This window comes from Salvelinus fontinalis, chromosome 31, assembly GCF_029448725.1.
Source record: "Salvelinus fontinalis isolate EN_2023a chromosome 31, ASM2944872v1, whole genome shotgun sequence".
Lineage (NCBI taxonomy): Eukaryota > Metazoa > Chordata > Actinopteri > Salmoniformes > Salmonidae > Salvelinus > Salvelinus fontinalis.
Genome location: NC_074695.1, coordinates 43,406,873 through 43,427,435, shown reverse-complemented (window position 1 = coordinate 43,427,435; position 20,563 = coordinate 43,406,873). Strand labels below are relative to the sequence as shown.

The 20,563-nt window shown below is 42.8% G+C and overlaps 1 protein-coding gene across 2 annotated transcripts in view; it reads left to right on the top strand.

Moving 5' to 3' along the window:
• Positions 1-19,254, top strand: part of sema3b (sema domain, immunoglobulin domain (Ig), short basic domain, secreted, (semaphorin) 3B) — a 33,655-nt gene extending 14,401 nt beyond the window's left edge. Inside the window, exons 3-16 of one of the 2 annotated variants that reach the window (XM_055892803.1) lie at positions 3,272-3,391; positions 3,689-3,782; positions 4,203-4,322; positions 4,622-4,764; positions 9,639-9,753; positions 9,925-9,994; positions 10,225-10,369; positions 12,844-13,063; positions 13,392-13,483; positions 13,604-13,645; positions 13,870-14,024; positions 14,317-14,372; positions 14,898-15,037; positions 15,225-19,254. In XM_055892803.1, the coding sequence (XP_055748778.1) occupies positions 3,272-3,391; positions 3,689-3,782; positions 4,203-4,322; positions 4,622-4,764; positions 9,639-9,753; positions 9,925-9,994; positions 10,225-10,369; positions 12,844-13,063; positions 13,392-13,483; positions 13,604-13,645; positions 13,870-14,024; positions 14,317-14,372; positions 14,898-15,037; positions 15,225-15,725 (2,013 nt within the window). In that variant the 3' untranslated portion in view covers positions 15,726-19,254. Of the gene's footprint in view, positions 1-3,271; positions 3,392-3,688; positions 3,783-4,202; positions 4,323-4,621; positions 4,765-9,638; positions 9,754-9,924; positions 9,995-10,224; positions 10,370-12,843; positions 13,064-13,391; positions 13,484-13,603; positions 13,646-13,866; positions 14,025-14,316; positions 14,373-14,897; positions 15,038-15,224 lie in introns of both variants that reach the window. The other variant, XM_055892802.1, reaches the window with a different exon arrangement.
• Positions 19,255-20,563: the final 1,309 nt, after the last annotated feature.

Genomic DNA, 20,563 nt, shown 5'->3' with positions numbered 1-20,563 from the left:
TCAACATCAAACACTCACATACAGGCTTAAAGTTTAGTGACACGCACGCACGCACGCGCACGCACGCATGCACGCACGCACGCACGCACGCACGCGCGCACACACACACACACACACACACACACACACACACACACACACCAATGATAGGTGGACTATTCAGTGTATTCAGTGTAAAATCCTATATATTTTCCCTCCTAGCATTAATAGCTGAAGGGTACAGGCTTTGGAAACTCCCAGATTGACCTAGAGGGACACTGGCTAATCACAGAGAACAGGAATAGACGGATGAATCAGACACAAAGTTCAAGTATGTATGCTTATCTGTAAATGCAGACAGACTTATAGGCAAATAGAGACACTGACAGAAAGAGGAGCCGACACACACGAGAACTCCACAGTGTGGTGTCAGCTCTCTTTGTAAACCTCTTCTCCGGGGTTCCCCAGGGGTCCAGATGGATGAGGGGTGAAACCTGACCCTGGACAGACAGATGTGATGTGTGTGTGTGTGTGTGTGTGTTCGTGCATGCATACGTACGTGCGTGTGTGTGTCTTTGTGTGTGTTGTTCAAAAGCTCGTGTCTGGGGGGTTACTCCACACGCTGGAACTAGTGACCTGCTCAGATGAGCAGATAGAGAAGTGGGGCGATGGCCTCATAGATAATTACAGTATGGGAGTGGAGAACAGAACAGCTGGTGCCTTACTAAGGGACTGAACGAAGGGGCAAGGGTAAAAGGAGGGAGTGGTTGTTAACCTCTCTGGCTGTCTCTATCAGAGATAAAGGCCTTGGTCCGTCTGGTAGGGGTAAACATGGTTGTATGGAGTAAGATGGGTTCCTTTTAAACCGCTCCTCTCCTTTAACCTCCCTGTGTGTGGCTCAGTCACGGCCTGTAGAGTTTACTCATTAACTCAGGGCCCATTGTGCAAGGTGTCCCACCCTGCCTGCCCTCCCTGCCCTGGGCCTGTGGAGCTTGTGTTTCAGCTGCACACTGTTATTCCTGGGGGTCAAAGGGCACCTGGTGCAGGATGTTACGTCAGGGCTTTGTTTTGTCAGTGACCACCGACTTTCTAGGAACGCTTGTATGCTACAGCAAGCGGCCATTATGGGGAAAACGGGCCGTTGAGGGGTAGGGTTAGGGCGAACCCTAACCCTAACCCTCTACTACCCTCTATTCCATTCTACTCCCTTCTACTCCCCTCTACTTCTCTCTACTCCCATCTACTCCCCTCTACTCCTCTCGACTCCCCTCTGCTCCCCTCTGCTCCCCTCTGCTCCCTTCCGCTCCCCTCTGCTCCCCTCTGCTCCCCTCTGCTCCTTTCTATTCCCCTCTACTCCCATCTACTCCCATCTACTCCCCTCTTTTCCCCTCCCCTCCACTCCCTTTCCCTCCACTCCACTCTACTCCCCTCTTCTCCCCTCTGCTCCCTTCATCTCCCCTCCACTCCACTCCCTCTCTCTACTCCCCTCTACTCCTCTCCACTCCCCTCTAATCCCCACGACTCCGCTGGACTCCCCTCTACTCCTCTCTGCTCCCTTCCGCTCCCCTCGGCTCCCCTCCACTCTCTTCTTCTCCACTCTACTCCCCTCTACTCCCCTCTACTCCTCTCTACTTCCCTCCACTTCCCTCCACTTCCCTCTACTCTGCTCTACCCCTCTGCTCCCTTCCGCTCCGCTACCCTCCACTTCACTCCACTCCCCTCTACTCCACTCTGCTCCACTCTACTCCCCTATGCTCCCCTATGCTCCACTCCCCTCTACTCCCCTCTACTCCCCTCTACTCCCCTCTACTCCTCTCTACTCCTCTCTACTCCTCTCTACTCCTCTCTACTCCTCTCTACTCCTCTCTACTCCTCTCTACTCCTCTCCACTCCCATCTACTCCCATCTACTCCCCTCTACTCCCCTCTACTCCCCTCTACTCCTCTCCACTCCCATCTACTCCCCTCTACTCCCCTTTGCTCCCCTCTACTCCTCTCCACTCCCCTCTACTCCCATCTACTCCCCTCTGCTCCCCTCTACTCCTCTCCACTCCCCTCTACTCCCATCTACTCCCCTCTACTCCCCTCCACTCCCATCTACTCCCCTCCACTCCCATCTACTCCCCTCTACTCCCCTCTGCTCCCTTTTCTCCGCTCCCCTCCGCTCCCCACCACTACGCTCTACTCCGCTCTATTTCCATCTACTCTTCTCTATTCCTCTCTACTCCTCTCTGTTCCCTTCCGCTCCCCTCCACTCTACTCCACTCTCTCCCCTCTGCTCCCTTCCGCTCAACTCCCCTCCGCTCCGCTCTACTCCACTCTAATCCTCTCTAATCCTCTCTACTCCTCTCTGCTCCTCTCTGCTCCCTTCCGCTCCCCTCCACTCCCCTCTACCCCCCCTTTGCTCCTCTCTGCTCCCTTCCACTCCCCTCTGCTCCCCTATGCTCCCCTCCACTCCGCTCTACTCCTCTCTACTCCCATATTCTCCTCTCTACTCCCCTCTACTCCAATCTGCTCTTCTCTTCTCTACTCCCCTCCTCTCTGTTTCCTTCTGCTCCCCTGCACTGCCCTCCACTCCGCTACACTCCCATCTACTCCGCGCTACTCTCATCTACTCCCCTCTACTCCCATCTGCTCCCCTCTACGCCCATCTGCTCCCCTCTACTCCCATCTGCTCCCCTCTACTCCCATCTGCTCCCCTCTACTCCCATCTGCTCCCCTCTGCTCTCCTCTCCTCTACTCTACTCTACTCTACTCTGCTCCCCTCCGCTCCCCTATACTCTGCTCCTTTTTAGGTCTGCTCTTCTTTCCTCTGCCTTGTTCCTCTCTGCTCTCCTCTACTGCTCTCTGCTCTGCTCTGTTCTGCTCCACTCCACTCTGCTCTGCCTTGCTCCTCTCTGCTCCTCTCTGCTCTTCTCTGCTCTCCTCTCCTCTCTTCTCTGGCGTCACTGAGACTGATATATCTGCCAGGAGGCCACTTAGTCATAACTGATGACCAGGATCACTGTGTAATACAACAAGATACCGAAGGGGACAGTTTATGTCAGACAGAACGGCAGCAGTGGATATGAGGAGGGGAAGGAGGGAGGAGGGAGATGTGGTGCAGACAGGAGAAGAGAAGTCAATAATGTTTTACAAGCAGGCAGTGTAAGATATGTGAAGAATGCACATCATTAAATGCATTGTGAAGGTAGAAAGTTAAAGTAAAATGAGGGGATGCTCTGTTGATGGAGCTTGTACCTGAGGGGAGAAAGGGACGTTGTTAAACTGGTGAGTGTGTGTTTGTATTGCAGACAGACTGTGTGAACTATGTGAAGATAGTGCACCACTACAACCGCACCCACCTATATGCCTGTGGAACCGGGGCCTTCCACCCCACCTGCGCCTTCGTAGAGGTGGGACAGAAGATGGAGGTAAGAGACACACATGCAAGAAAACACACACACCTCCAGCTCATCTGTCATCTTCCTTTTCCCAGCTCTCTCTCTTTCATCCACACACAAGTAGAGACCATGGATGAGATCCTATCTGATCACCTGTTATATATCTATGATGGTTCTACTCTGCACTGTAATCCACCTCTCCCCCCCTCTCCCTCTTTCCCCTCCCTCCCCCCTCTCCCTCTCTCTCTCTCTCCCCCCCCTCTCCCTCTCTCTCTCTCTCCCCCCCCTCTCCCTCTCTCCCTCCCTCTCCCTCTCTCCCCCCTCCAGGACTATGTGTTCAGGATTGACCCGTCCAAGGTGGAGGATGGGAAAGGGAAGAGTCCATATGACCCCCGTCACCCTGCAGCCTCAGTACTGATAGGTGAGTCTTGCATTTCTGTCAGCCTCTCAGACGGAGTAGGTGGAAGTTTCTCCTTATCTGATACTGCGTCAAATGCTTGTCATCCTCTTAACGGTTTAGAATGGTAAATAGCTTAGGTAATCTGATCCTAGATCTGTGGTTAAGGATACATTCAACCTTTAGTCTATCAGCCTACTCTACTAAATGTACTTCCTATGACTGTGATGTGTGCTTGTCCCACCTAGCTACCTAAGAGGAATGCACTAACTGAAAGTCGCTCTCGATAAGAGTGTCTGCTAGATGACTAAAATGTACACAAGTACACAAGAGCCTTCAAGGCGTCTTTTGGTGGTACAGGATGGCACTGCAGCTACTTACACAGGTACTATAAATTCGTAGCGTAGCAACTTCGTGTTGTCACCCTCTCTTTCTGTCTCTAAGGCGATGAGCTGTATGCGGGTGTGGCCACAGACCTCATGGGAAGAGACTTCACCATCTTCCGCAGTCTGGGGGGACGACCGTCCATCCGCACTGAACAACACGACTCACGCTGGCTCAACGGTGAGTGTGTGTATGTGTTGAGTGTGTGTGTGTTGAGTGTGTATATGTGTTGAGTGTGTGCACTGTTTGGCAGTATGGGTGTGTAGCTGCCTATATAAGTATGTGTTGTTGATACTATTAGCACGATTCCTACGAGACCAAGTTTTTCAGCATATCTCTAATTGTGTCTGATTGTGTATGTATCTTGTGGTAACATTTACTATGAGACACACACACATATAATGGCTCATATAAGTGAATGTATAATGCCTATTGTGTCTTATAGTGCGTTATAACCCATGCAGTGTTTTCTCCTCCAGAGCCTAAGTTTGTGGGTTCGTTCTGGGTGCCAGAGAGTGAGAACCCAGACGATGATAAGATCTTCTTCTTCTTCCGGGAGACGGCGGTGGAGGCTCAGGGTCTGGGGAAGTCCACCTACTCCCGTATTGGACAGCTCTGCAGGGTGAGAACACCACTCAGATTATACTGTACCTGTACTGTATTACAGTTTATACTGTACCTGTACTGTATTACAGATTATACTGTATCTGTACTGTATTACAGATTATACTGTACCTGTACTGTATTACAGTTTATACTGTACCTGTACTGTATTACAGTTTATACTGTATCTGTACTGTATTACAGATTATACTGTACCTGTACTGTATTACAGTTTATACTGTAGCTATACTGTATTACAGATTATACTGTACCTGTACTGTATTACAGTTTATACTGTACCGTACTGTATTACAGATTGTACTGTACCATACTGTATTACAGATTATACTGTACCATACTGTATTACAGTTTATACTGTACCATACTGTATTACAGATTATACTGTACCTGTACTGTATTACAGATTATACTGTACCTGTACTGTATTACAGATTATACTGTACCTGTACTGTATTACAGATTATACTGTACCTGTACTGTATTACAGTTTATACTGTACCTGTACTGTATTACAGTTTATACTGTACCTGTACTGTATTACAGTTTATACTGTACCTGTACTGTATTACAGATTATACTGTACCTGTACTGTATTACAGATTATACTGTACCTGTACTGAATTACAGTTTATACTGTACCTGTACTGTATTACAGTTTATACTGTAGCTATACTGTATTAGAGTTTATACTGTACCTGTACTGTATTACAGTTTATACTGTAGCTATACTGTATTACAGATTATACTGTACCTGTACTGTATTACAGTTTATACTGTACCTGTACTGTATTACAGATTGTACTGTACCATACTGTATTACAGATTATACTGTACCATACTGTATTACAGTTTATACTGTACCATACTGTATTACAGATTATACTGTACCTGTACTGTATTACAGATTATACTGTACCTGTACTGTATTACAGATTATACTGTACCTGTACTGTATTACAGATTATACTGTACCTGTACTGTATTACAGTTTATACTGTACCTGTACTGTATTACAGATTATACTGTACCTGTACTGTATTACAGTTTATACTGTACCTGTACTGTATTACAGATTATACTGTACCTGTACTGAATTACAGTTTATACTGTACCTGTACTGAATTACAGTTTATACTGTACCTGTACTGTATTACAGATTATACTGTACCTGCACTGAATTACAGTTTATACTGTACCTGTACTGTATTACAGATTATACTGTACCTGCACTGAATTACAGTTTATACTGTACCTGTACTGTATTACAGTTTATACTGTACTTATACTGTATTACAGTTTATACTGTAGCTATACTGTATTACAGATTATACTGTACCTGTACTGTATTACAGATTATACTGTACCTGTACTGTATTACAGATTATACTGTACCTGTACTGTATTACAGTTTATACTGTACCATACTGTATCACACTGTACCATACTGTACCACACTGTACCATACTGTACCACACTGTACCATACTGTATTACCGTTTATACTGTACCATACTGTATCATACTGTACCATACTGTATCAGACTGTACCATAATGTACCATACTTAATCATACTATATCATACTTAATCATACTGTATCATACTGTACCATACTTAATCAGACTCTACCATACGTAATCGTACTGTACCATACTGTATCATACTGTATCAGACTGTACCATACTTAATCATACTGTATCATACTGTGTCAGACTGTACCATACTTAATCATACTGTATCATACGGTATCAGACTGTACCATAATTAATCATACTGTATCATACTGTATCAGACTGTACCACACTTAATCATACTGTACCATCCTTAATGATACTGTATCAGACTGTACCATACTGTATCATACTGTACCAGACTGTACCATACTGTACCATACTGTATCATACTTAATCGTACTGTACCATACTTAACCATACTGCATCAGACTGTACCATACTGTATCATACTTAATCATACTATATCAGACTGTACCATACTGTACCATACTGAATCATACTGTATCAGACTGTACCATACTTAATCATACTGCATCAGACTGTACCATACTGTATCATACTTAATCATACTATATCAGACTTTATCATACTGTACCATACTTAATCAGACTCTACCATACTTAATCGTACTGTACCATACTTAATCATACTGTATCAGACTGTACCATACTTAATCATACTGTATCATACTGTATCAGACTGTACCATACTTAATCATACTGTATCATACTGTGTCAGACTGTACCATACTTAATCATACTGTATCATACTGTATCAGACTGTACCATACTTAATCATACTGTATCATACTGTGTCAGACTCTACCATACTTAATCGTACTGTACCATACTTAATCATACTGTATCAGACTGTACCATACTGTATCATACTGTACCATACTGTATCATACTTAATCGTACTGTACCATACTTAATCATACTGTATCAGACTGTACCATACTGTATCATACTGTACCATACTGTATCAGACTGTACCATACTGTTCCATACTTAATCATACTGTATCATACTTAATCGTACTGTACCATACTGTATCATACTGTATCAGACTGTACCATACTGTATCATACTTAATCATACTATATCAGACTGTACCATACTGTATCAGACTGTACCATACTGAATCATACTGTATCAGACTGTACCATACTTAATCATACTGTATCAGACTGTACCATACTTAATCATACTGTATCAGATTGTACCATACTGTATCATACTTTATCATACTGAATCATACTGTACCATACTGTTTCATACTTAATCATACTGTACCATACTTAATCATACTGCATCATACTGTACCATACTGTACCATACTTAATCATACTGTATCAGACTGTACCATACTGTATCATACTGTATCATACTGAATCATACTGTACCATACTGTACCATACTGTATCATACTGTACCATACTTAATCATACTGCATCAGACTGTACCATACTGTATCATACTATATCAGACTGTACCATACTTAATCATACTGTATCAGACTGTACCATACTTAATCATACTGTATCAGATTGTACCATACTTAATCATACTTAATCATACTGTATCATACTGTACCATACTGTACCATACTTAATCATACTGTATCAGACGGTACCCTACTGTATCAGACTGTACCATACTGTATCATACTTAATAATACTGTACCGTATACATCAATGATGTCGCTCTTGCTGCTGGTGAGTCTCTGATCCACCTCTACGCAGACGACACTATTCTGTATACTTCTGGCCCTTCTTTTGACACTGTGTTAACAACCCTCCAGGCGAGCTTCAATGCCATACAACTCTCCTTCCGTGGCCTCCAATTGCTCTTAAATACAAGTAAAACTAAATGCATGCTCTTCAACCGATCGCTGCCTGCACCTGCCCGCCTGTCCAACATCACTACTCTGGACGGCTCTGACTTAGAATATGTGGACAACTACAAATACCTAGGTGTCTGGTTAGACTGTAAACTCTCCTTCCAGACTCACATCAAGCATCTCCAATCCAAAGTTAAATCTAGAATCGGCTTCCTATTCCGCAACAAAGCATCCTTCACTCATGCTGCCAAACATACCCTTGTAAAACTGACCATCCTACCAATCCTCGACTTCGGTGATGTCATTTACAAAATAGCCTCCAAAACCCTACTCAATAAATTGGATGCAGTCTATCACAGTGCCATCCGTTTTGTCACCAAAGCACCATATACTACCCACCACTGCGACCTGTACGCTCTCGTTGGCTGGCCCTCGCTTCACACTCGTCGCCAAACCCACTGGCTCCAGGTCATCTACAAGACCCTGCTAGGTAAAGTCCCCCCTTATCTCAGCTCGCTGGTCACCATAGCAACGCCCACCCGTAGCACGCGCTCCAGCAGGTATATCTCTCTGGTCACCCCCAAAACCAATTCTTGCTTTGGCCGCCTCTCCTTCCAGTTCTCTGCTGCCAATGACTGGAACGAACTACAAAAATCTCTGAAACTGGAAACACTTATCTCCCTCACTAGCTTTAAGCACCAGCTGTCAGAGCAGCTCATAGATTACTGCACCTGTACATAGCCCATCTATAATTTAGCCCAACAACTACCTCTTTACCTACTGTATTTATTTATTTTGCTCCTTTGCATCCCATTATTTCTATCTCTACTTTGCACCTTCTTCCACTGCAAACCAACCATTCCAGTGTTTTTTTTACTTGCTATATTGTATTTACTTCGCCACCATGGCCTTTTTTTATATTTGTATTTATTAATATATTTTATTTGCCTTCACCTCCCCTATCTCACCTCACTTGCTCACATTGTATATAGACTTATTTTTCACTGTATTATTGACTGTATGTTTGTTCTACTCCATGTGTAACTATGTATTGTTGTATGTGTCGAACTGCTTTGCTTTATCTTGGCCAGGTCGCAATTGTAAATGAGAACGTGTTCTCAATTTGCCTACCTGGTTAAATAAAGGTGAAATAAAATAAAAAATAAAATACTGTACCATACGTAATCATACTGTATCAGACTGTACCATACTGTATCATGCTGTACCATACTGTATCATACGTATTCATGCTGTATCATACTCTACCATACGTAACCATACCTAATCATACTGTATCACACTGTACCATACCGTATCATGCTTAAAAATACTGTAGCATACCGTACCTTAGTTAATACTATTCCATACATTCATAACTTTTCCTTAGCCTCTGTCATTGACACTGTTTTGTATACAACATTGTTCGATGTTTATTGTTCATACAACAGTTACATATTATTACGGGCATCTTGACTTTATAACATTGGTCTATAATGTCTATTTGGTTTGTTGTTGCAGAATGATATGGGTGGCCAGCGTAGTCTGGTCAATAAGTGGACCACCTTCCTGAAGACTCGTCTCATCTGTTCTGTGCCAGGCAGTGACGGCAGTGACACCTACTTTGATGAGCTCCGTAAGTAACCGTTAACGTCTGAGTTTGTTATCTGATCCTAGCTCTCACTCCAGGCTATATCTGGGCTGGGGATATTTACACACGACCAATAAAGATTCATCTGAGCTAAATGGACAGAGCGGGAGGTTATGTTTGTGTTTCTCTGACCTTTGACCTGTGTACCTGCCACAGGGGACGTATTCCTGCTGCAGACCAGGGACAGGAAGAACCCTCTGGTCTACACCGTCTTCTCTACCTCTAGGTCAGAGTTTAAACAAGGAGATGTATTGAGTTATTCTGTGTGTGTGTGTGTGTGTGTGTGTGTGTGTGTGTGTGTGTGTGTGTGTGTGTGTGTGTGTGTGTGTGTGTGTGTGTGTGTGTGTGTGTGTGTGTGTGTGTGTTTGTGTGTGTGTTTTACTGTAGTTCCTGACTGTGATAGTGTGTTTAATAGTAGGCCTTGTCTCTAACTGTGCGTCCCCTGCCTCCTAGCAGCAGTGTATTCAAGGGATCAGCCGTGTGTATCTACACCATGAATGACATCCGCAGGGCCTTCCTGGGGCCCTTCGCCCACAAAGAGGGGCCAAACTATCAGTGGGTCCCCTTCCAGGGCAAAGTCCCCTACCCACGCCCTGGCATGGTACGTAGCTCTGTGGACATTTACTGAACGCAGATGGCTACCCGTTGTTTCCACAATTCACTGAACAGAAAATACATCCATCCCAGCTCTGCAGGTTTTGCTGCGAAGACACAAAATCATTGGATCATTTGTTTTGGTATTGTGCGCATGCAGCTTGTTTTTTGTTGCAGGTTCAGGAATGACTGAAGAATTGCAACCTTTACCTGGAGTTAACTCTGCCAATAGCCCTGCTGGGTGATCTGAAAAGTCATAGTCATTCGATCAATAAAATAATAATACTCTTATCAAAAAATGTAATCTTTAATTTACAATCTGAATAAACTATGAGAATAGAAAGGTTTAGAACTTTTGTAAAATAAATATTTATGGCAGCTAGAAATCAAAACTGGATGGTCTTGTCACGCTCTGACCTTAGATATCTATGTTTTCTTTATATTTTGGTTAGGTCAGGGTGTGACGAGGGTAGGTACGCTAGTTTTTGTATTGTCGAGGGGTTTTGTATTGTTTAGGGTTTTTGTAAGTCTAAGGTTTTGTAGGTCTAGGTGATCTGTATGTCTATGGTAGCCTGATATGGTTCCCAATCAGAGGCAGCTGTTTATCGTTGTCTCTGATTGGGGATTATTTAGGTAGCCATTTTCCCTTTTGTGTTCGTGGGTTCTCGTCTATGTGTAGTTGCCTGTCAGCACTCGTTTTGTATAGCTTCACGTGTTGTTTTGTTATTTTGGTTCGTTTGTTCTGTGTTCATTCTTATTATAATAAAGGATGTACGCATACCACACTGCGCCTTGGTCCGATTCATACGACCAACGTGACAGGTCTTCAGAGATAGATGGGAGAGGTTGAGTGTAGCTGAAGATTTGGACTAAAAACAAACTAAATTTAACTAATGTAAAATATACTGTCCGTAAAATGTATATAGTATTTATAGGATGGAAGTAGAAGCCTAAGTGTTGTTGTCCATTAGTTTACTCCAATTAGGGGAGGGGTTGTAGGATTAGGGGAGGGGTTGTAGGATTAGGGGACAATAATAAATATGGAAAAGATATTTATTTACTTTACTGCAATTAGGGGAGGGGTTGTAGGATTAGGGGACAATAATAAATATGGAAAATATATTTATTTACTTTACTGCAATTAGGGGAGGGGTGGTAGGGTTAGGGAAAAATAATAAATATGGAAAATATATTTATTTACTTTACTGCAATCAGGGGAGGGGTGGTAGGGTTAGGGAAAAATAATAAATATGGAAAATATATTTAATTAGTTTACTGCAATTAGGGGAGGGGTGGTAGGGTTAGAGGACAATGATAAAGAAGGAAAATATATTTAAAAAATATATCATTAAAATAATATATTTATTTACAAAATTATATATATATATGGGGGATTGGAAATGATAAAGACAATTACATTGATAGAAGCCACAATATATCTGCAATATTAAAGCTGATCTACCGACAAAAAAAAAATATATATATAAAATATACATGGATATCATAATAAACAATGACTCAAGTAAAAGTGCAAGTCACCCAGTAAAATACTACTTGAGTAAAAGTCTAAAAGTATTTGATTATAATTATGCTTCAGTATCAAAAGTAAAAGTATAAATCATTTCACATTTCTTATATTGAGCAATCCAGACGGCACAATTTTCTTGTTTTTCTGTTTTTTTGTTTTTCATTTATGGACAGCCAGGGGCAAACTCCAACACACAGGACATAACTTACAAATGAAGCATTTGTATTTTGTGAGTCTGCCAGATAAGAGGCAGTAGGAATGACCAGGGAAGTTCTCTCTGTGTGTGTGTGAATTGGACCATTTTCCTGTCCTGTTAAGCTTTCGAAGTGTAACGAGTGCTTTTGGGTGTCAGGGAAAATGCATGGAGTAAAAAGTATATTGTTTTCTTTCGGAATATAGTAGAGTAAAAGTAAAAGTTGTCAAAAATTAAAAAAGTAAAGTAAAGTACAGATACCCCAAAAAAACAACTTACATAGTACCCTAAAGTATTTTTACTTAAGTACTTTACACCACTGCAAACAGACTCCCCAGGAGCAGCATAACTCTACCCCTGGTATAAACAGACAGGCCTTTTTTCACACTCCTTTTCTCCCATTAGCCCCCATTACTTAAAGATACAGCATTTGACAGCGCATTCAATGAAAATAATAAACTTTAAGTTCATAGATCATAGAAACGCATATTCTTTACATACAATGTTTGGTCTAGGAATGACCTTTTACCCTTTTAACATTTAGTTAGAGGACCATGTCTGTTTTTCACTTTAGACTCATTTAGATAGGCCTATATGTCTAACATTTGTTACAACCTGTTTTAACTCATTTTAACCTCCGAAAAACTCATAATAACCTTATAATAACCTTAATAACCTGATAATAATCTTATAATAACCACAATAACCTCATAATAACCTTACAATAACCGCTGTACTGTTACTCTGTTTGACCCCTTAGTGCCCCAGCAAGACATTCGGCAGTTTCGAGTCCACCAAGGGTTTCCCTGACGACGTGATCCAGTTTGCGCGTCACCACCCTCTGATGTTTAACCCTGTATACCCCCTGAACCGCCGGCCAGTCTTCCTGAGGACCAACGTAGACTACAGCTTCACCCAGATCGCTGTGGACCGGGTGGGCGCCGCCGACGGGCAGTATGATGTCATGTTCATTGGCACAGGTAACTACTTATATGTAGACCTTACTCGTTATGCTTTGCCTGGTCCCAGATCTGTTTGTGCTCTTGCGAACTTCATTGCTGTCATTTTCAATCCAAACATTTCGCATGACAATTCCATTAGGAGTTGTCAAGAGAGCAGAAACAGACTGGCATCCACACTTATACACACTTATTCTGATAACAGTGTAAGTGTGCTTTGTCTTCCCCCACATTGGCACTTCTGTGTGTTATACTAACTAGAATGTATGAAATGAGCAGTGTGTATATGGAATAGTAAGCATGGATAGATAGAGTGTGTGATCCAGTCTGAAACCTTTCTGTGTTGTAGACAAAGGGACAGTGCTGAAGGTGATCTCTGTACCTAAAGAGAGCTGGAAGAACATGGAGGACCTGCTACTGGAAGAGCTAGAGGTGTTCAAGGTGAGAGGACCCATCCATCATGCTGCTTCCATATGTATAAATTATTGAGTATATTATGGAAGTATATAGTTATGTTTCTATTTAGGAGTGGGATAATTAACCATTTATTATTCTCTGCAGGATGCCTCATCCATCATTAACATGCAGATCTCCTCAAAGCGGGTAAGAGACACTTACCTCTAAAGAATCTTAGGGGCATAGAAAGGTGGTGGAGAAAATACAAAAATACAAGGCAAATGAGAAAAGAGCTAAAAGCTAGTATAACATCAGAAGGATAGGCACCAATGTACTAGCTCTCCCAGATGAATTCCAAGATATTTAATATCCATTTGACTGTATGTCACTAACATTGTTCCTCTATCTCTCTCTCTCTCTGCCCATAGCAGCAGCTGTATGTGGGTTCAGACACGGGTCTGGCCCAGGTTCCTCTGCATCGCTGCAGTGTCTATGGGAAGGCCTGTGCTGAGTGCTGCCTGGCCAGAGACCCATACTGCGCCTGGGACGGCACCTCTTGCACCCGCTACCTTCCCAACACCAAACGGTAAACACATTTCCAAATTCTAACGTACAATCTAACATGCTATCTTCCCAACACCATATGGTAAACAACCTACAGTATATGCTATTTGCCCAACATTGGACCCTAACCAACCTTACCCACTACCTTTAAAACTGTAAACATCACCAAACCTGATCCTCTACCCAGTTAGCTCCACTCTTAGTGTACATACCCCAATGGACTACTAGCCTAGTCATTATAATCACAAGAGATCAGACATATCAACGCGTTGTATTATGTTCTATCAACACTTCCCTTTGTTCTTGTTTTCCAGGCGTTTCCGTCGTCAGGACGTGAGGAATGGAGACCCCAACACCCTGTGTTCAGGAGGTAAGACTCTTTCACTCTGCTGTAACTCCCGAACTCAGACTTTCACAGAAATTAGGCTGATGTCAATAGGAGATTTGCAGAAAAGTTTTAGTTACACACTCTGATTTCAAGTTAGCATTCAGCACACTGTGACCAGGAGCTAACTCCCTCTCCCATGCTCCCACTCATAGAGGGCAGGGTGATTAGTGGGATTCTGTGCCATAATCTCTCTTTGGCCCGTGCCAAAGCCACATCCTGACCTCGCTCACCCCTACATCCCAGACTACAATAGAGCATTCTGTCACTCACAATGACATGAATTATTATACAAATTACCCAAATGGTACGACATGGTGATTTCACACAATTATGTCATATCATGTGCTCAGTGAGGGTGTTGCTCAAGAAAGGGAAAGGTCTGTGTGATTATCTCAGAGTTTGGATGGCATATTTACTTACACTACTGGAAATAATAAGTTGTCAACCTCAAGACTGTGAAATAAATGTTGAATAAATTGCAATCTCACATTATCTGATGGGGTACAGACCACCACAAACACCGCGTGGCAGAAAGGAGGCTGTTTGGGGTGGAGGGGAGCAGTACCTTCCTGGAGTGTATCCCCAAATCCCTGCAGGCCAGAGTGACCTGGACCTTCCAGAAACACCCCCACAACCCCAGGGAAGAGGTGAGAGCACATTGAGGGAGGGATGAAACTACTAAGCAAAATTACAGTTAACGGATGTACAGTTGAGAGGTCATTCATAGTAACTCTTTCCCCTCCAATTATTTTTTCAACAATATTCAAGTGATTTTTGGTTCACATTGACTGTTTCAAGCTCTAATCTTCAGTTGTGTGTGCTTTAATCATTCAGCTGCGTCTTGATGACCGTGTCCTGCACACAGAGCGGGGACTGTTGGTAAGGAGGGTACTGAAACGTGACACGGGCCTCTACCAGTGCCACGCCATGGAGCACGGCTTCACCCAGACCCTACTGGACATCACACTGGGGGTAGTACCCTCCTCTTCCTCCTCCCTCTCTCCGCCCGCTGAACCTCTCCTCCGATTGGATCCCCGTAGCGGCAGCCCACCCTCCACCAATCAGAAGATGTGGTACCGGGACTTCATGCAGCTGGTGGACCACCCCAATCTTAGCACCGTGGACCAGATCTGCGAGCAGGTCTGGGCGCGCAAGAATACCCAATCGGATAAGAGCCTCCCGGCTTCTCCTGCCAAACAGGCCCCGCCCCTTGGCCCTGTGGTCCAGGCCCCTAACAAGAAGTGGAAGCATCTTCAGGACATCCGTAAGGGGAGGAACCGCCGAACCCACGACGGGAAGCCCTCCTCACGAGCACCGCGAAGCGCAGGGGAGTAACAACAGACAGAGAGAGGAGAAGGAGAGGGACTGATACAGAGTTTAGGGAGAGAGGAAAAAAGAGGAGGAAAAGAGAGGGACAGAGACTGATAGAGACCAAGGACTTATGGAGGAGGTCAACCACACACACACAGCACCTCCTTCTTTGTGAATATTTACCTTCCGACACCCCACTATCTACTGCCCCATGATGCTTCACTCTTCCCTGACACCTGACACCTGACTACCACCCCTTGCTTGTATTGCCTCCTATTAATACCCCATCCTAATTCTATCTGCCCCAGCTGTCAGTCACTTTGTATGCACTCTGCTGGAGAGCTTCTGATAGAGACCTCACCACAGCAGAATAAACTGAGCAGACAGCCAGACAAACAGCCAGACAGACAAGTTAAAGGATGGCTCAGTGTGTGTAACTCAATCTCTCAGCGGAAATACAACTGGCTCGTAACTGGAATATCAGAATGGAAACAGACATACACACACTTACAACCCATGATGACAATGAATTTGATGATGATATGGATGACAAATCGTGAGATGGACAAAAACAATGGGATCAAGACAGAATACACATAACTCCAAATGCAGATTGATCCACGTAGATATAATCACATTTCACGTGTTTTATATGCAAAGATAACATAATGTAGATGTGTGCTTTGTGGTAGAGCTAGGCTTTGATATACTTCTTAGCATTTTGGTCCAAACAACTAGAGATTGGAGAAGGCACTATACTGTCATTCCAGTGTATATAGAGTACTCACAATGAGGGTAGATTCTGAAGCAGAAAGAGTGTACAGGATCAATACAATGGATCTATTGTGATTTTGTTTTACAAAATGGCTGACAAGGTAGGGCAAGTGGAAGATATTCTACATATATGTTCATGGGGTGACAAGAAATATGTTTTGTGTTTTATTTAGTCTTTTATTTAAATGATCTGTGTGTATTTTCTGATTGTAATGACTTGTGTTGTGTGCTGACACAATTCCATGTGGGAGTTGAGATGGTACTAGTGACAGACTGCACAACATCAATGTGTAGATGGGATTGCAAGGCCTTGTGAAAGAATAGTAGACTTTAAATACGACATCCCATCTTTGGGCTAAAAGCATGATATTTATGTGTGAAAACATCTTGATTCTTATTCTAAATGGTACCTACTTTGTTCTTTGTTCTGTGTGTCTGTGTGTCTGTGTGTCTGTGTGCATGTGTGTGTGCGTGTGTGCGTGCGCATATTGGCAAGAGAGCTGAAGAGTGTTTCTGGTCAATTCCCTGCTATGTAATATGTCCATTATATCATAAACACATACAGACAAATATCACCACTGAGGTGCCAAAAATTGCAAAAAATGACCGTTTTGTCTGAATTCAAGGACAATAATCAGGTACAATAAAACAAAATCATAAAATACAGACATTATAAGAACTTCCCTCCTTTCTGCTTTTTCTGTAGGCCCGTCTCTGTGTGTCAATTACACAGGATACCTTTGCTGCCTTGTGTTCAGCAAAACCCGTTTGTCCTCTGTGAAATGGTGTGAGTAGAGCGCAACCTAGTGATTTTTCCGTGTATAGACCTGGCCTGGTCCAAGGACTTTCTGTGGTACGATTCAATATACTTACATATAGTCTGTTGTAAAAGACAAGTGGATTTGTAAAATAAAACACGCTTTTACTTTTTCCCTTATCCCAGTGGAATCTACGAGAGCGTTTAGATGTATTAAATCCTGTCTGTTATTTATACCTGCTTTATAAAGATGTCCAATTTGTAAGTCGCTCTGGATAAGAGCGTCTGCTAAATGACTTAAATGTAAATGTAAAATGTAATTATTAACTCTTGAATGACTGAGGAAAATAAGTTAAGTGGACTGTAGTTTTGTGCTCTTTAATTGCATGACCAAGGTTAGTGGCTACATATGGACAATGGAGACTTTGGCTGCCTCCCTAAATGGCACCCTATTCCCTAAAGTGCACTGCTTTTGACCAAGGCCTACAGGGTTCTGGTCAAAAGCAGTGCACTATGTAGGGAATAGGGTGCCATTTGGGACGTACTCTTTGAGGTAGCCCAAAGGTCTGCAGATGGCGATATTGAGTCGTTTCATCTTACCGTCCAAATGGAATGTATGCAGTCGGCTGTAAACTCGTGTCCCACGTTGACCTGTTTGTACATAAAACATTCTCCATTCAGGCTACAAATGTATACATTTCATCCTTAACTTGATTTAATGGCGAGAAAGCAGATAAAAATGGGGAAAATATGCATACTTTATGAAACGCCATTTCCCACCACCATGCTACAGTAGCTAATGCTAGTCCTGGATGATGCATATCGTGTTCAGCCAATCAGGTTGCAGCAGTCAGTTTTTTCACCCCTGGTCTGATAGTTTCAAAATAAACGACTGCTGCAACCTGATTGGCTGAATGCAATACGCAACATCCAAATATAATAAAATCAAATTGTATTGGTCACATAAACATATTTAGCAGATGTTATTGTGGGTGTAGCTAAATGCTTGTGTTTCTAGCTCCAACAGTGCAGTAGTATCTCACAATTCACAACAATACACACAAATCTAAAAGGAAAATAATGGAATTAAGAAATATATAAATATTGGTACTAATATTTAGCTACTCTACCATGATGGTGGAAAATAGTGTTTCATAGTGAAAGTACGCATATTTTCCCAGTTTCTTCTCTCTATCTTCTCGCAATTAAATTGGGTTAATGAGAAAATTGACGCCTTAGCAGCCTGAATGGAAAATGTTTTATGTACGATCCGGTCCAGGGGGATGGGAGTGTATAGCTGGCTGCATACATTCCCTTTAGATGGTAAGATGAAACGACTCAATATCGCCATGTGCCGGCCTTTTGGCTACTTCTGAGAAGTGCGACTGAGCTGAGAAAGCACAATGTCAATATGGTTATGCTATGTATTTATGTGCGCAGATAAGCTAATATGATGTGGTGGATTTTTTTGTTTTCTTGTAGAGACTAAGGGCTCTATTCAATCTGTATTGCTGAAGCGATAGAGTTTGCACACTAGAAATGTTAAGGCAGTTTCCGATTGAGCTGCCTTTAAATTTCAATCACTCTGTAACGCTAAACTTCTGTGATATGGATTGAATAGAGTACTTATATTTGTACCATAGGCCTACACATTCTCCCTAAAAAACCATAATTAAAAAATCTTTCTGTAAATATTGATCCGGTTGTCCAATTAGCCTCATTGTTCTTTACACTGCCCTCCAATCGCTGATCCTTTCTATTCCTTGCTATGTTACGCACCCCAACATTATTTCTGAGAGAGAAAGAGTGTGTGTGTGTCTGTGTGCGTGCGTGCGTGCATGAGTGTTTTGTGTATGTTTGGGGGAAAGGAGAGCTGATATTGGTTAAGGAGGAGAGGTGGTCTGTGAAGACAGTTCAAAGTTCAAGGCCAAAGTTGACATGGTGCACTGTATTACTTCCAAAGTTCTTTGTGGATTGTTATGTCAGATTGTTTTTAACACAATAAAATACCCAGTTACTTTACATCTGAGTAGTTTATTGTCATATGTCATCTACTATGTTTCACACTACTACTGAGTATTACAGCACAACAATGGTATTTAGGCCTGCAGCCTTACATCAACAGCCAACAACGATGCAATTCCTATTTCGTACAGAGGATGGCATCCCTGTATCGACAGAGGAGAGGGAGGGCTCTGTGCCTGTACTGTGGGGAAGTGGGAGCCCCGTTTCACTCTCCTCTTCCCATTATCTACAAACCAATCTGTGCCTTCATGTCCCACAACACCTTATAGCCCACCACTGCCCCTTAACCCCTTTATATCACTGGCCCCTTGACATTCTCCAGGAGCGGCTTTGTGGAAAAGGGGGGTTAGTGGAGCAACCATACCAACATTATGCCTCACATTCTTCATAGAGATATCATAATGACCCTTGCTGTCACAGAGCTGATCGATGTTCATGCCCATGCACAAATACACACACGCACAAACATGCACACACAACACACACACAATGCAATCATAAACACAAAGAAATTAAATTGGGGATGTACAGTGCATTGGGAAAGTATTCAGAACTTTTGACTTTTCCACATTGTATTACGTTACAGCCTTATTCAAAAATGGATTGAATTGTTTATTTTTCTCATTAATCTACACACAATACCCAATAATGACAAAGCAAAAACCGTTTTTTTTTACATTTTTGCAAATGTGTAAAAAATAATTATGAAATATCACATTGACATATTACTGTATTGCTGAAACTGGCAACCCATTAGCCCCCCCCCCCCCTCTGTTCCCCTTACCGTGCTTGCTAGTAGAGAAGGGCTTGGTATGTGTGTATGAACTCATGGGCTGGGGGGTCCGTGGGGTCCTAGGACCAGCAAGCCTAATTGAGGACTCATTTCCGCAGCCTATTTTACAGGGTTACAGAGGGGCTTAGATTAACATGCAGTTGAGTACCTCATGCCCTCTCCTGAGATTACAGGGCACCCTCAGAGGGGCACATATTGCACCAGCATGTAACAGGATAGTATACACTGTTTGAATGTTTGATTTTTTAAAATATTTTTATTTAATTTATTTAACCCTTATTTTACCAGGTAAGTTGACTGAGAACACGTTCTCATTTACAGCAACGACCTGGGGAATAGTTACAGGGGAGAGGAAGGGGGATGAATGAGCCAATTGTAAACTGGGGATGATTAGGTGACCGTGACTGTATGAGGGCCAGATTGGGACTTTTGCCAGGACACCAGGGTTAACACCCCTACTCTTCCAATAAATGCCATGGGATCTTTAGTGACCACAGAGAGTCAGGACACCCG